We start from the raw sequence: 17,102 nt of genomic DNA, 5'->3' as shown, positions 1-17,102 counted from the left end.
ACAAATATGGAGCAGACAATGTACATATCCTCTATCTGTATCTGTAAATCAATTTCTGAATAAAACTATTAACAAATTATAATTTACTAAACAAAAGCTACAACTGACGAGAGTTCGTCGAAATTTAGGATGGTTACAGATTACAAAGAGATTAAAATGTATCTCGATTATAAACATAATTTTCATTCAGATTTGTGATTTAGCCAATAATAAGAAGAGATAATAAAAAACAAGTAAGGAGCTTGCACAGTTTTGGTTCGATTTAGACAATTTTTGGTCACAAGGTGGCATTTAAACGTATTATTCAAGCAAAGTTTTACCCCAATATAATCATTGTTGCTTGATATGCATAGTGGAAAGTGAAAGAATCAGATGGAATTGAAAATGGTGTTATATGGGAAATAGGCGTGGTTGTAGTCCGATTTCGCCCATTTTCGCACTATAACATAGAGACATGAAAAAAATGTTATGTCTAGAATTTAGTTGAAATCGGTTAAGCAGATCTCAAGATATGGGTTTTCACCTAAACGTGGGCTGTGCTACGCCCACTGTCTACTTTTGAACGCGGTTCCTATAAAGTCATCTCATCCCATCCCAGAGATAAAATTTAATGTCTCTGGCTGTTTAGTGCTTGATTTATCGCGCTTTAAGTATTTTTTAACAGGACCGTTATATGGGGAGTGGGTGGAGTTGCCACCCGATTTCAACAATTTTCACACTGTAGGTAGAGGTTTTAAAAACATTTGCTTCAAGTGAATTTGGTTATTATAGCATTAGCGGTTTAGGGAGAGATATGCACATTAAACCTATTATGGGCGTGACCACGCCTACTTTAAAAAAAAATTTAAACTGCAGATGCCCCTCCCTAATGTGATCCTGTGTACCAAATAACAGTCTTGTATCTTATTGCGGAAATTAGTTATGGCAATTTATTTGTTTTTGATTAATGGCGTTTTGTGGGCGTGGCAGTGGTCCGATTACGCCCATCTGCAATACCAACCGTTTCACGGTACCAAGAAACATGTCTACCAAGTTTCATAAAGATTTCTCAATTTTTACTCAAGTTAGAGCTTGCACGGACGGACGGACGGACGGACGGACAGACAGACAGTCACCCGGATTTCAACTCGTCTCTTCATCCTGATCATTTATATATATATAACCCTATGTTTAACTCGTTTAGTTTTAGGTGATACAAACAACCGTTAGGTGAACAAAACTATTATACTCTGTAGCAACAGGTTGCGAGAGTATAATAATGAATGAAATTAAAGAAGAAAAAAATGAACTGGTGAAATAGTACCCCATATTAGTCTCTTAAAAGAGTACTTACATAGGACCCCATGTAAAGGTCGGTAAAAATGATTACTTTCATGAGAACCCATGTAAGGGTCGGTAAAAAGAGTACTTACATAGAACCGCATGTAACGGTCTGTAAAAGGAGTACTGATACACGAGAAATCACTAATTAATAATTATAAATTAATAACAATTACAACCGTTCAATTAAATTTTTACTTCATTTTAAATGTTTCCTTACTATTTCTTACTTATTCTAAAGCATTATTTTTTTTCTGAATCTATTTTAATTTTGTTGTAGCTTCAGTTTTTAATGTGGCCCTTTTTCTGGAGCTTCAACCCTTTTTTAACTGGTCCTCAGCTTGTCCAATTCCACGGACTGAACTTATTGCATCTGGGAATAAGAAAGATTAGAAAAGTTCGATCAGTTTAAAATTAATTATGTGTGTTGATTAAAATAAGTTAATTTAAATTGTAATTAAGTTGACTACAATTAATTGTTTAATCAATTGATCGATCGATAATTTTTTAAGGCAGCTTTCTCTAGAACGCCATCGATATTATAAGCCAATACCACTGGATTGGCCATTATTTGTTTAAGGTTTTTTAAAAGTACGTTATAGAGCTCTCGAATAACGGTGTTTATCTTCATGTTTAAATCATTCAGATCGAAAATTCTGCCTTTGTTCTTGCTGTTTCGTATCCCCTTTCACTGTTCCTGTTTGCTCTGAGGAAGCTTCTACAAGGACCTCGATTTTAGCCTGCGTCATTTTTTGGTCTACTAAATATAATTATACATATATTATATACTAGCTGTTATTTTTAAAAATAACTAACACTAAAGTGTTTGGGGGATGTAATTGTAAGTTAAGGAGGAATGAAGAGTTGTAGACAATTAAAGTATACTTTATTTAGGTTAATAAATTAGTCTTTATTAAAGTAACAAATATATATTAAATTAAAATTATTGATAGCTACCTATACATCGAAAATAGTTCATATTTCTACTACTAATTATTTCAAAAATAAACAAAGATAAATCGTAAGTCACAAACAAACAATGAATTCAAAATCTCAATTGGATAAATCGCACCTTTCTTGACGTGGATAGGTTTGTTTGACACCAAGTCCCCTGGTAACAACTGTTGTATCTGTGGATTTAATCCATTGGCGTCAAAGTTTTGCTGACAGAATCGATCTTTCTGCCACTCAAGATTTTTATATTTTGTGTGTACATCGGGAAATATTATATATTGACGATGAGAGTATTTTGAGAGTTGGTGATTGTGCAGAAATCCGTTGATAATTTTATGTATCCAGTATTTTCATGTACAGCTACTTTTATTTGCCAATTGTTTTGAGAGAGTCTTGGCAAATGGATCTTCAAGCATATAAAGCCCATGTTCACTGTCAGTTATACTTTTTCAACATTATGCCACAGTCTCGATGATTTTAAGCAAGCGTTGATTTCATTCGCGTATGTTGAACGTGGAATAACGGGAAGTGTCAATCTGATATCACCTGAAAGGAGTAACAGAGTGACGCCAAATATGTTGTCGTTTTTTTCTATTTGATCATTAAAACCTACTAATAGCTCTGAAAGTCTGAATTTCATCTACGACAATGTTCAATCGAGGGCTACGTTCGTTTTGGCTCCAAATAAAAATATTTTCAATTGACTTAATTTAAATAATAAATAACACACTCACCTCGTGAGGAACGAACTTGTTCGGTAAGTTTGAAAACCGTCTTCTCAAGGCACTCGATAGTACAATCTTGCAGCTGGATTTTTTATCTATAAATTAAGAGCTTTATCACTTAATTTGTTTCAGCTGTTTTCAATATTTTTTTTTTAATTTAAAGAAAGCGTTACGTTTTACGCGAAAATTCCGGCAACACTACCAAGTTCACACGTTTTAACGGTAAATTGTTGCGCATTACTAGCATAACAAACGCAAAATAAAAATTTTGACTGCGCGCTTAGATGGATAGGGAATTGTAATTAATTTTGTAATAAACATTACTTTTATGTTCGATATAATTTGTTATTTGTTTTTAGAGCAAAAAAATAAGTGGTGACGAAACCCAGTTTTTGGTTATTATACACGTTCAAATTTACGTATTTCTAAGCAACACGTTCTGCGCGAAATAATTACTACAATATTACAGCTAAATATCAACAACAGAGTATTAAGTTAGTAACAGGGTTGCAGTAAAGCGGTAATTCACTTGAACACACCCATATTTTTCTTCACAGCTTGTTTCTTGGCGTTTTTAATTAAGGTTTTAAAAATAAAAGTACAATACTCTTAAGCCTTCTTGAATGGTTTTCACTATACATAATGCAAGTTAAATTTGTGTTGTATATGAGTGTCGTACTTTATGAATTAATTATTTATTTTATTAATGTTAATACATACAATGTATTAAACTGCCTTTGAGAAATGCGACAGATCGAAAAGCAAAATAAAATAAACGGTTTTTGCGTTATAATTGTTTTTGTAAAACAGGAACGGTGCATTGAAGACGCGTAAACAAACAGCGATCGAAGTTCTGTTTTCAATTTCGCCTCAAAATAACAAAAACAAAGTCAATGCTTGACCGTTACATTTCGCTTACACCTTTATACACATACATTTTTTTACTAGGTGACTCGGCGTTCACTAACCATAGATTCACTGAAATAAATACCTATGTACGATACATTTAGTAGCTCGTTCGCTTACCATCGGGTTAGTATAGTAAGCACATATGTAGTAAGCAGCGGGTTAATCCCTTACCTCATGGCCAACCGCCACCTCCAGTACTGCAGGGTATGTTAAAAAGTAGAATATTTAAAGATAGATTTTTGTAGTTTAAAACTCGCAAAAGTAGGAGCTTTGGCTTATAAAAATGAATCAATCATACTTGCAATTCTCTACATACTTAAATATTTATCTATCAATATAAAGGTCATCATAGGTTGATGAGGAAATAATAACGCTGGACACAAAACACTATTAGTACACAAACAACATTCTATTAAAAAAATTAAAATTGAGCTAAAATTTTATATATAAAAACAATGCAATAAATAAAGTTTTGTATACCAGTTAACACATAAGAATTGTACACAAATAATATAAAAAAACTTGCACTGCACTTATCTTTACCCATTTTCTACAAACATATTCCGCTGACGCATGAGTTCAGTGGCCTGACTACTATGGTCAGCTGCGGTAATCTGTTATTTGACTATGCTGCAAACGTCTCGACGGAACATGATAGGAAAAGTAAAACTACTAATTTTGAAATATAATTATATTTCGAGTCTGTTTGAAAATTCTTTTGTGAGAATGAATCCTAAATGGATGTTCGGTATCTTTTAACAAATTATTTATATGTAAAATGTTTGTGCATTACAGTTTGTATACATAAAAGCAAATGCAGAACTTTTTTATTCTTATTTTAATTAATTTAATAAAAATGCTGTTGACCGTAGTTGTAGTGAAACAAAGTGTAGTAATGAAACTGAGTTTATGGACTATAATATAAGTGAATAACTCACCAAATATGATCATTTATGATTATTTTCAAAATACATTTATGCAACAAATAAAATTATTTTCCCGCCTTTGATCTTTGCAAATACCGAGAGTATAAAATGTTGGGTTAGTTAAGTTTTGACATTACCTGAAAGTATTTCCACGGCTTTGGTCTTTGCAAATTGTGAGAGTATAAAATGTTCGGTTACACCCAAACGTAGCCCTTTGTATGTTTTTAATTACTAGATTTTCATTCAGTCATGCCATATTTTTCTATTGAGAGTTCATATTGAAAAATTAACATAGAATATCTTGTCCCCTTTTCTCTCATTTTCATGCAATATTTTAATACTGTCCCAACATGTTGCAACAGAGAGTACAATAGTTTTGTCTACCTAACGGCTGTTTGAATCACATAAAAATAACCGAGATAGATATAAGGTTATATGCGAATATATATGAATGGTCAAGATTACGAGATGAATTGAAATTCGGGTGACTGTCTGCCCGTCCGTCTGTTCGTGGAAGCTGTAACTTGTATAAAAATTAAGATATCTTGATGAAACTGGTGCGCATATTTCTTGGCAACGTAAGAGGTTCGGTATTGCAGATGGGCGTAATCGGACCACTGCCAATAATCTAAGACCTATAAATTCCCATACCTAGTTCGCAAGTTAAGATACAAGACTGTAATTTACCCGTTACCCGCCTTCTAATAGGTTTTATGTATATATCTTCCAAACTATTCCAGATACATCTCTCTAATTTCTTCAGGACAAATCCTTTTGATACTTCTGTGTGCAAATGGACAAAACAAAAACCAACTAACTTCCCATATAACACAAATTTAAGTTCCATCTGATTCCTTTACTTTCCAGTATACAAATCAGGCACCAGTGAATATATTGGGATACAACTTTGCACTAATAATGCTTTTAAGGTATGCCAACTCAAGTATAAAAACTGTCAAAATCGGGCCATAACTGTTCAAGTCCCAGATACCAAAGATGTGGACTCTAGTGTCTATAGCTGACTTTTTACCGAAAAAATCGGTCAATGTGTAATATATACATAATAATTGAAATTCGGAGAAAATCGTTTCATGAGAATAGTATGCCTACAGAGAGTCAATTCTTCCCCTAGCCCCAAAATTATATATATGTCAATATGTAAGATATTCTAGCAAATTTAACTTTATTTAATTTATTTATTATACCATAGTTTAATGCCGAAAATATGTGAGATTGATCTACGAATTACCTCAACTCCCATATACTACTTATAATGCCGAATATGTCGGTCAGTGTGAGTTATATACATATGTATTTATAAAATTGTTTGAAAGTATGCTCTCGTGTATAACTGAGAAATGTCAAAAGTTAGTGCAACATGCCCAGATCTTTTTCATCTTTTTCCCAATAAATCCGAATTCGGAGTTTTTAGCCTGTATATTTTCTAGTTAATCAAAGAAGTTGTGATATGTTGTACAATTCAACATTTCTGTAATGACCAATTTTGCATCAATTACTTAAGTTGTATATTTACTACTACTATTACCAATTTATACAAATGGCTCTTCTTGTGTTAGTTTTTATACTCTCGCAACCTGTTGGTACAGAGTATACAATTTTGTTCACCTAACGGTTGTTTGTATCACCTAAAACTAATCGAGTTAGATATAGGGTTATATATACCTATATAAATGAACAGGGACGAGTTGAAATCCGGGTGACTGTCTGTCCGTCCGTCCGTCTGTCCGTCCGTGCAAGCTGTAACTTGAGTAAAAATTGAGATATCTTTATGAAACTTGGTAGACATGTTTCTTGGTACCGTGAGACGGTTGGTATTGCCGATGGGCGTGATCGGACCACTGCCACGCTCACAAAACGCCATTAATCAAAAACAAATAAATTGCTATAACTAAGCTCCGCAATAAGATACGAGACTGTTATTTGGTACACAGGATCACATTAGGGAGGGGCATCTGCAGTTAAAAGTAATAATAAAGTAGTGGGCGTGGTCCCGCCTCTAATAGGTTTATTGTGCATATCTCCTAAACCGATAATGCTATAATAACAAAATTCACTGGAAGCAAATTTTTTTTAGCACTTCTATTGACGGTGTGAAAATAGTTGAAATCGGGTGGCAACTTCGCCCACTCCCCATATAACGGTACTGTTAAAAACTACTAAAAGCGCGATAAATCAAGCACTAAACAGCCAGAGACATTAAATTTTATCTCTGGGATGGTATGAGACGACTTTATAGGAACTGCGTTCAAAATTAGTCAGTGGGCGTGACACAGCCCACTTTTAAGTGAAAACCCATATCCTGAGATCTGCTTAACCAATTTCAACAAAATTCGGTACATAATGTTATTTTCATATTTCTATATTATAGTGCGAAAATGGGCGAAATCGAACTACAACCACGCCTACTTCCCCTGTAACACCATTTTCAATTCCATCTGATTCTTTCACTTTCCACTATGCATATCAAGCAACAATGATTATATCGGGACCAAAAATTGTCTAAATCAAACCAAAATTGTTCAAGCCCCTAAGTACTACATATGTGGACCCCAGTGCCTATAGTTGACCTTCTACCTAAAATATCAGTCAATCCACAGAGAAATCTCAAACGAGTATACCATTTGACTTTGCGAGAGTATAAAATGTTCGGTTACATCCGAACTTAGCCCTTCCTTACTTGTTTTTTTTTTTTTTGATATTTCACTTTGATCTAATGTGTAAGAGCAATTTCAATATCAATAACAAAAATAAAACCAGCAATACCCTTTACTCATAATCACATTAAGATTAAAAAATTCATATAGTCATATTGCAATCAACTTAATAGAATTGCGGATAGAATATTTACTAGGTTTCTTAACTAAAGCTCAGACACCCTTTAAATATTTGGTGAGGTAATATGAATTGTTAGTTTTAGTGGTAACAATTTAACTCTTTAAATAAACTCTTATTCTAATGGTAATGAAGCTCCACTCAGAGAACTCGTACTTAATACATTTTTATATTTTCGCAGCCTTCAAGGTTGATGCAACAATGGATTCATGAGTTCATTTTAACAATAAAGCAGCTACACCCGCAATTCATAGCTCTTCACTTGCAAGAAGTTGGCGGTAAAACCTACGAGCAATCTTCTCATTATGTGAAAGAGTTTGTTAAATCCCTGTGTGAAGCATATGAAATGCAAGAATTCTCCATTGTTCGCATATATCTGGATGAAAACTTTAATTCACAGGAGCAGTTTACGGTAAATACGATTCTATAATTAATTTCATTGGTGTAATGAACAATAATTAACTATTTTTTAAAGGCTTTAGGGAACTTGTATTTCGGTCATAAAACTATACCTAATAGTCGTCTTTGGAATTTCACAAATAGCTCGTGGGAAACTACACAAGGGAAAAATTGTTATTTTGGAAATATAGAGAATGTACCAACGAAAGAGAAGTCAAAATTTCCGCTTGATTTTTTTCCTGAGGTAACTTGTACGGAAAGAAATAAATATACTTGTAATATACACTTTCTCTCTTTCTAGTGCAAATGGTCAAGGAAAGGGTTTATGAGAACACGTTGGGACATTAATGGTACCATTTTAGATTTTGTAAATATGCACTTATTTCATGATGCATCAAATTTAACTGCACTTATTGACTTTCCTTCAGTTTACTCACAAAGAAGGCGAAAGGCATTGATTCACACATTACAAAGGTTATTATCAATAGTTTAACCCATTTAACTAAAACCTATTGTCACAACATTTTTCTAGATTCGATATAGATAAGAACAATGAGATTGTACCTTATTTTCTATTCGGGGACTTTAACTTTCGAAGTGATTCTGCAGGCGTAACTAAGGTAAATATATTTATTTATCATTTTACAATTTTAAATTTTATTAATTGTATTAAAAAAAGAAATAAAGCTGTTTAAGCGACTTGTTATCGAAAAATCTCAATAGCTAAGAGTTAATATAACATTAAAAGATATGATAATAATGAAGCATGAAATTTATTTAGAGATGTTATAATCATTTTTTTAATGCCAAATACTGAGTCTGATAAATCGAATGTGTTGGTATGAGATATAAAATCCTGACATGTACGAAGAAATGATTAATTTATTTCAAAATTGGTTTTGCGTGATTTGAAATCAAGGATAATCATTATCTTAATATAAGAGCTGCGATGTTTAATGCTACTAGAGGTAAGGATTTGGTAAATAAGGTGCCATACCACTGAATCAATACCGATCTCTAAATTCTTAAGGCCATCGTTTAATAACACTTTACTACAATCGCCTTGGTATTTGCCTCGGTATTGGACCAAACCAATTTTTTTTTTTGAAACATTAAGTCATAAGTAAAAAAGTCATTAATCCGTATTTCGAAATTAACGCCCACAATCGAAATGAAAGATTTAGAATTTTTAAACTAGGCTTATTGAAAAACATTGTTATTAATTACAGTATTTAGTTATTAAAAAATTAAAAGTATATACATACAGTGCGTTTTCGTTTTCCAAAGTGTAGGTGGCGTTTATTGGGAAAAATGTTGTAATTATAGATAATAGATTGTTTTGTTATAGTTGACATTTATTGATTGTTTAGCCAAACACGTCTCAAGTGGTTGAACAATAAAAAAGGTGACTCATCTGTAAATATGATCTTACATTGCTTCAATCACGGTTGATTTTTTTCTGCACCTTTGCATTTCCCAATGTGTGTTTTGAAAGTAGGGGTTTAATTACCGTATTGCTGGATTTGATGCCCTTCAGAGATCTGTCCCTTATTGTATTGGGAGATATGTATGTCCAATCCAGTACTTTGATGCAGTCACAAGTCTCTAAATTTGAGATTTTAAATTAGAGACAATTTATGTGACTTGAGACGATTTTGCAATTCAGTACGTGTCAGTCACAAAAACCTCTCAACTGAAAACGAACAGATCTAATCAGCTGTTACATTTCGTTACTTAAATAAAATAAACATGTCCATAACATATATTTAATTCTCTATAAAGCAGTCAAAAAGCATAATTCCCAATAAAAATAAAATGTTGACTGTGAATCACAATAGTTGCGAAATTTATTTTAAATTTATTTGTTTTTAACTTTTACATGTTTGAGTTGCTTTTAAAATATAAAAATCGACAACCGATATATATATATGACAATCTCTATAAGTAAGTGTCAGTATATTTAAAATAGAAAACCAGAATTCTTATTCGCTTTGTGACCTGCTTACTATCAGGGGTCAAATTTGAGTCAGTATTTTGTGATTAAAGACTAGAGACTGTATTGTGAATAGTAACTTATCACAAATTGAGAATTTACTTCAAAATGGCTCAAATAGTGGCTAACTAGAGACTGCTTACTGAATTGCGCTATTAGACTGATCAGTGATTTCTTTCAATTGAACATATGTTTATGTGCAAAAAAAGAAAAACATATTTAAAACAAAATTAGGTAGCATTGAGGATAGCGGCTATACCACTTTAATGAGGTATTCGCTAACTCTCTTGTACGAATTCAACTCGATAACTTTGTTGTTGCCTTTACATGTAAATTGTTTGACAAGAGTGCTGCTCTCCTATATATAGTTAGTTTATGGAAGCTGAGGTTATTCAGTGAGCGATTTCTCATATTTCCGGCATTAAACTAATGTTTACCCATGCGGACTAACATTGATGTAAATGACCATGTGACGGCCAAAATTCCTTTCACTGCCTATATCAAAGTGAAATTGTTTTTTAACTTTATATGATTATAATAATTAAAAAAAATAATATTACTAATAATCAAACTCTGCACGCCCTCTCCCGCCCTCTCCAACTACCCACGCCGCCTCCCCCTATTGAAATCATATTTTGGATATACCAATTATTGAAAAATGACTGACGACTTTTTTCTTGTCTCCAGTTTTTAATTCATAAAAAAAAAAATTGTCGAAGGTGGGATTAACTTGTTAGGAAAAACCCTTAAAACTTATTTTATGAAAAAATTGATCCACGAGTTTGTTTAAATTCTATGTTTCCAATGGAACGTTGAAAATGTTTTGAGAACTTTACTTTATCATGAACACAATTATCTGAATGTCACAAATCATTTAGTGAAGGTCGTGAAGTCATGAAAAACTTGCCTCATGTGAATTGTCCACCCTTATATGGCGATAACATAATATCGAAAGAGTTAAAGAAACAGTGCTTGAGATTTGTAGTGTTGGCACCAGAGAGGTAGCAGAGGAACATGTCTTATGGATCGACTCAATACATGTTGGTTAAATACATTTGAATCTTGCCAGGATTAAAGCCGGGGAAATACCTTCAGGTGTTGGCAAAACCTTATTTTAAAAATGTTGCAAAAAAATTCAACATTGCATTCGTGAATGGATTATATTAAAATTTGCTATCATATATACTTATAATACTAACTTATATTATACTTAACTGTCATATTTGCCAATATATGCGGTTTAAAGTCAGCCGTACAGGCATCCTATGATCAGAAAAGGATTATCTCCGAATTGCTATAACATATCTCACAGATTGACCGATAGTTTTGGTCCGATTTTGACAAATTTTAGACGCCAAATGGCATAGCTTAAAGGCACTATTTGTGCAAAGTTTTATACCGATATATTCATTGGTGCTTGATTTGTGTACTGGGAAATGAAAGAAGCAAATGGAATTTAAAATAGTGTTATATGGGAAGTTGGCGTGATTTTTGTCTGATTTCCATCGTAAAGTGGGAATGTCAGAATAATGTTATGTACCGAATTTAGTTTTCAACTAAATGTGGGCGCTTCAAAATTAAGGCTCCATAGAGCCCTCTCGTATCATCTCGGGTGTAAAATTGTATGTCTCTGGCACATTTATTTACAGATTTATTGCACTTTTAGTAGTTTTTAACAAAACCGTTACATGGGAAACGGGCGGTGTTATAATCCGAATTGATCCTGTTTCACAGAGTATGTAGGGGTGCTATAAAGGGTGCGATTCTCCCTCAGCAAATTTGGTTATTATAGGTGTACGAGATACGTACATTAACCTTATGTAAGATTTTTTCAACCATAGATGCCCATCCTTAATGCAATGTTTCATCAATATATCGAAATTTTTACTCAAGTTATCGCTTGCACGCACAGACGAACGGACGGACAGACAGTCACCGGGATTTCAACTTGTCTCGTCATCTTGTTCAATTATAAATACATATGTAACTCCTTATCTATCTTGATTAGTTTTAGGTGATACAAACAACTGTTAGGTGAACAAAACTATTATTCTCTGTAGCAACATTTTGCAAGAGTATAAAAATTAATTTTTGACGAGCAATTGTTATTTTCATTTTACTGCTACTTTCGCGATCGACACGTATACATAAGTATAGAAATCAACTCACTCGTTCTCGTAAAATTTATTAAATACTTTTATAACATACTATCAGCCAAAGCATCAACGCAGCTTGTCAAATACGTAAGCAAAATTGTAATATTGTCGTAGGGCATAGCTGTGTAAATATTTTTGTGTCTAAATATTTTCTCAAGTATAACTTATGGTAGTTGATTCTTCTTAATACGTAATTTAATTTTGTGTGAATAAAAAAACTACGGAAAAGTACCGTTCTGTGCGGTTTACCGTCTAGTTTATTGTACATTTTTCTAACTTATTATAAAATTACATTTTGTTTAATTTACTTAGAGCCGTTGTGCTGACTAGACGTCTCTCAACATTGACGACTCGGCATAATTTAAATAATTAATATGAAATATTCTTTATGTGGTAATATGATATTAAATGTATATGATAATCAATATGAAATATATTATATATATATATATATATAAATGTATAGGTATATACCCAACGGTGGCATCGAATTTCATTAAGCTATTGCAATAGCATATTACAATGTAGGTATAGTGCATATACAAGTTGGCAGCTTAGGAGTGGCGAAGTCATCTGATGACGCAACTCCCCCGCGTTACTGTAAGAACTCTTCTGAGTTCTTGTATTTACGATTTTTATTTTTGTTGTTTTCTTCTTTGCCATTCTTACAAGGATTACTACTACCACCATTACTATGATTATCAATGTTATATTAATACCCTATGATACATTTCTATGGTATTTTAATTCTTCAATTTCTTTTACTATATATTATATATTTTATGTTAATTTTGGTGTGTAAATTTTGGGTATGTTAATTTTGGGTTAAATGTTAATTTTGGTGTGTAACTGTGATTTAATTTTTCGACAGGTTATATCTGAATTGCGAATATTATTGTTTTATTTTTGTATATTACTAATCCTACTTTTGCCAATTTTAATTTATAAAAGTCAATTTCGTATTTTTCAATTTCTTCCTAAGTTAACATACTTGGATGTACTATATTGTATGTATTTAGCTGCCGCTATACTGTCTTGTGTTTCTTGAACTTTATTTTCTATAAACTTCAGTTTGCTCATATGGTCATTATACAAAAGTTTTCTTTCAATTCTATTTTCTTCTTTATTTGTTTTGTTTAGAGTTTCTATTGTTTTTTTCCTATCTGATTCTATAGTATCTTTTAATAGGTTTAATGACCCATTGAAATGTTCATTAATTACTATTTGTTTATTTAAGTTTACAATATCATTATGTCCATTTTCTTCAATAATTTTCAAATGGTCCACTATGTCTTGTCTGTCATCATCATCCATAACTCCAAACATTCATTTATAGCCTGTTCCCCCAATATTTATTAAGCCTATTTTCTTACTTTTTTTGATATACGCTGTTATAGATGTAAGTAATGTGTAAGTGTAAATGGCAGTAGTTTATTATCAATTGTATTTCTTCCTTGAATTTCGGATAATATATTTTATTTCATAATGTATTATAGGTTTCATTTATGCCACTATGCATAGATATCCTTTGTATGGAACAGTGATATTTGTTTATGTAATTCCTCTTGTTCTTCTATTTCTGAGGCTATTTTTGTGCATTTTATAAATTTTAAACTTCTATCTTGAGCAAACATTTCAATGAGTAATTTCTGTATTTTATGATAATCTGCTTCAGACACTTCTGAAAATATTCCCACTATTCCGCTTCCTTTTAAACTTTTTCTAAATGTTTCCTCGTTCTCTTCTTCTTCATCCATTGGGCTTATTTTAACTATTTTTCTTCCATGAAGTCTTTGCATCTGAGCTTTTGGGCTATTCGTATATAATATAATCTTTCATTGTCGTTACCTTCTTTTATTTTTGGTGAGTTCTCAATTCGACTCAAGAAATCAGCTACAACATTATTTTTTCCATTCACGTTTTCTATTGTGTTCCTGCAATAATAAATAACCCCCTGTGGCGTTAAGAAAATTCCTTTTCTTTATATTTATTAACTAGATATTTGATTGGATCTGTTATTATTTTAACTTTATTGCCATAAATATAATATATGGTTGAAAAAACGGCGTTTGAAAAAATTACTGCTGAAAACTCTTGTTCTGTAGTCAAGTATTTTTGCTCGTGATTATTTAGTGTTCTTGAAATGTAAGGTCAACCAGTGTACCTTGCTGTGAAAGTACTGCTCGAATGGCATAGTCACTAGCATCAGTTGTGATACTGAATTCTTTATCATACTCTGGAAATTTTAAAATTGGGTGAGATGCAATCGGTGCTTTTAAGTTTTCAAAGCCTTTTAATATATTGTGGGTCTTTGGCATTTATTTTATTGCTTTTTTTTAAATATTTTATCATAGGATAAGCTATTTTTGAATAATCTTTCATGAATTTTCTGTAATATCCTGTTGCATCTAAAAATACTTTTAATTGTTTCTCAGTTTTTGGTATTGGTAGTTTTTGAATTACTAAAATTTTATCTGGATTAGGCTTGATGCCTTCTGTTGCTAATGTGGGTCCTAAAAATTTAGTTTCTCTTTGAAAAAAACTGCATTTTTGATTTGTTTTCTTGTAATGTAAAAAATATTTTTCTCAATGAGCTTATATGCTCTTCTAAGGAAGTTGAAATTTGTATTCTAAATTTACGACATATATTTTATTTATGTATTCTCTCAATATGTCTTTCATAAATCTTTGAAAAGTAGCTAGGACATTTTTCAACCAAAAGGCATTCGAACGTATTCATATAGTCCAGCCGGAGTAGCAAATGCTGTTTTCTCGACGTCCCTTTCTGCCATTAAAATCTGGCGGTATCCTTTTATTAAATCTATTGTGCTTAAGTACTGTGCTTTTCCCAATTTATCCAAAATTCCTTCGATATTTGGTAGAGGATACTTATCGTCTACAGTTAATTGATTGAATCTCTTATAATCTGAATTTCTAAATTCCTGAATTATATATCTTCTTCGGTACTATTAAGATTGGTGAGCTATATCTACTGTGACTTTTACTGTTTTTATTTAATTCACCACTGCTTATACACTTGTGAGCATGTTTCCTTCTTTGTAAATGAGTTTATTAATATTTTTGAATAATTTTTCAATTAACCTTTTCTCATTTGATTTTTAATGATCAAGGTTGATGTTCCTTACTTCACTTGTATCCAATGAATAAACCTGCTCCTGTTTTCATCTCTTTTCTATATTTCAAAATTATTAATTATTTATTCGACTCAATTGTTGTTACATTTTTGAAAATGAAATCATTTCCTAACAAATCACCCTAAAAATTAATTCTTCGTGTCCTACATAGTCCCTTCCCACTCTGTCAATAGCCTCAATAAAGGATGGCAATTTTTTTACAGTCCCTTCGAAAGGAGCTAACTATTTTAAGTCCTTTTCGACTCGTTGCCTAATTGTCAAATATTATTTGCTGTATTTTGCGCGTTATCTGCGTTAAAGATGCTAAGCATCGAGTTAGCAGTTCTATTTGGTCTGCCATTATTTTCCCTACTGGGTCTTTTTATTTTACCCCCAAAATTATGCAAACATTTTTTATTTTTTTTAAGTTCGCAGTACAAACCACTACATATAAAATAATTGTTTTTCGGAAAAATGGTTTTGTATGATAAATCTGATCTTCATTAATTTTGGCATACAAATATATGTATGTATTTATATATATTATTGTACTTAAGTTTCCTTACCTAAAAGTTTAATATCTATTGTATTTTTGTATTATTGGCTGTTAAAGCTTATTTTATGTAGTGTAGTGCAGTTAGTGTGTTTGTCTGTATCTTGCTGTTGTTGTTGCTGCTGCCTTTGCTGCTGCTGTTGTTGTACTTGCTGCCACTGTTGCTTGTTGCTACTTTTTAATCGATTGTGTTCAGTTCTTTGATTTTTCCTAAAAAAGGTGACTTTCTGAAAAAGTTCTATCAAACTTTTACTTTTCTGCGCCTTCTCTATATTATAATTCGCTGAATTTTCGTTTAGTGTTAAGTTGTTGAATTGCTTGCTGCTGCATTGGAGAATTTGTGTTTAGCTTCCAATGCCGATATTTAAAGTAATTATTAAAATCAATTTTTTGCAGTTTGAAATCACAGCACTTGATTCTGCTTTTACTTTAACTATTTTTGTTTGTTTTTTTTTTTGTTTGGATACTGGAACGAGGAACGTAGACTGCGCCAATTACTTATTTGATTCTTGTTGATATAATACGTAGTTTAATTTTATAATAAGTAGAAAATGCACGATATTTCTCAACATCGACGATTCGGCAAAATTTCAATAATTAATATGAAATATTCCTTATGTGGTAATATGATATTAAATGTACATGATAATCAATATGAAATATATATATATATATGTATATACCCAACGGTGGCATCGAATTTGGTATGATACATATTGTATTAAAAATATTAGGAGAGGTGGAGTCATCTGATGACGCAAATCGCATTTAATCAGTCCAGACTCTACCAATAAACCTAATATCGTCATATTCGACTTTGACCTTGACTTATATAGGATTTGGAGATACTTCCGTATTCACAATAAGTGCTACAACTGACTCGCAAATTAATCCTCTCATGCCTGAATTAAAATCGTAGGATTGGGAATATTATACGCTAGATCTATTGGGTTAGCAACTAAGTAATTGCCGATTTCACTTATAGGTGGCTTCAGTTGAATTTTTAGGTTTGCTGGCGTAGTCCTAATGTAAAACATATTTTGATATTTGGCCATTCAGCTGTCAATCAGTAAAAAAAGTTTTTTGATCGGTTGCGTAGTTTTCGTTTGGCGTTCGTTGAAAAATGGAAGATCAAAAGAAACATTCCTAGACCAAATGACTTTTTTTCTTTCTTTATTGA

The 17,102-nt window shown here is 32.0% G+C and overlaps 1 protein-coding gene and 1 long non-coding RNA gene across 34 annotated transcripts in view; one reads left to right on the top strand and one right to left on the bottom strand.

Moving 5' to 3' along the window:
• 5PtaseI (inositol polyphosphate-5-phosphatase A) overlaps nt 1–17,102 on the top strand; it is a 600,945-nt gene that overhangs the window by 99,477 nt on the left and 484,366 nt on the right. For 29 of the 30 annotated variants that reach the window (XM_070113016.1, XM_070112999.1, XM_070112992.1 and 26 more), the window contains 4 exons: nt 7,869–8,099; nt 8,163–8,330; nt 8,388–8,560; nt 8,619–8,706. In XM_070113016.1, coding sequence (XP_069969117.1) covers nt 7,869–8,099; nt 8,163–8,330; nt 8,388–8,560; nt 8,619–8,706 — 660 coding nt within the window. The remainder of the gene's footprint in view (nt 1–7,868; nt 8,100–8,162; nt 8,331–8,387; nt 8,561–8,618; nt 8,707–17,102) is intronic. The other variant, XM_070113009.1, reaches the window with a different exon arrangement.
• LOC118679895 (uncharacterized) lies at nt 1,502–9,808 on the bottom strand. Of its 4 annotated transcripts, XR_004975435.2 has the most exons (5): nt 9,352–9,808; nt 3,009–3,094; nt 2,888–2,952; nt 2,393–2,820; nt 1,502–1,693 (listed from the first exon to the last, which is right to left on the bottom strand). It is a non-coding gene; the product is annotated as an uncharacterized lncRNA (long non-coding RNA). The 4 variants fall into 4 exon arrangements; XR_004975433.2 differs by lacking the exon at nt 2,888–2,952; XR_004975438.2 differs by lacking the exons at nt 2,393–2,820; nt 2,888–2,952.

The sequence above is a fragment of the Bactrocera oleae genome, chromosome 2, assembly GCF_042242935.1.
Source record: "Bactrocera oleae isolate idBacOlea1 chromosome 2, idBacOlea1, whole genome shotgun sequence".
NCBI classification, from domain to species: Eukaryota; Metazoa; Arthropoda; class Insecta; order Diptera; family Tephritidae; genus Bactrocera; species Bactrocera oleae.
This window is presented reverse-complemented; position numbering and strand designations above follow the sequence as displayed.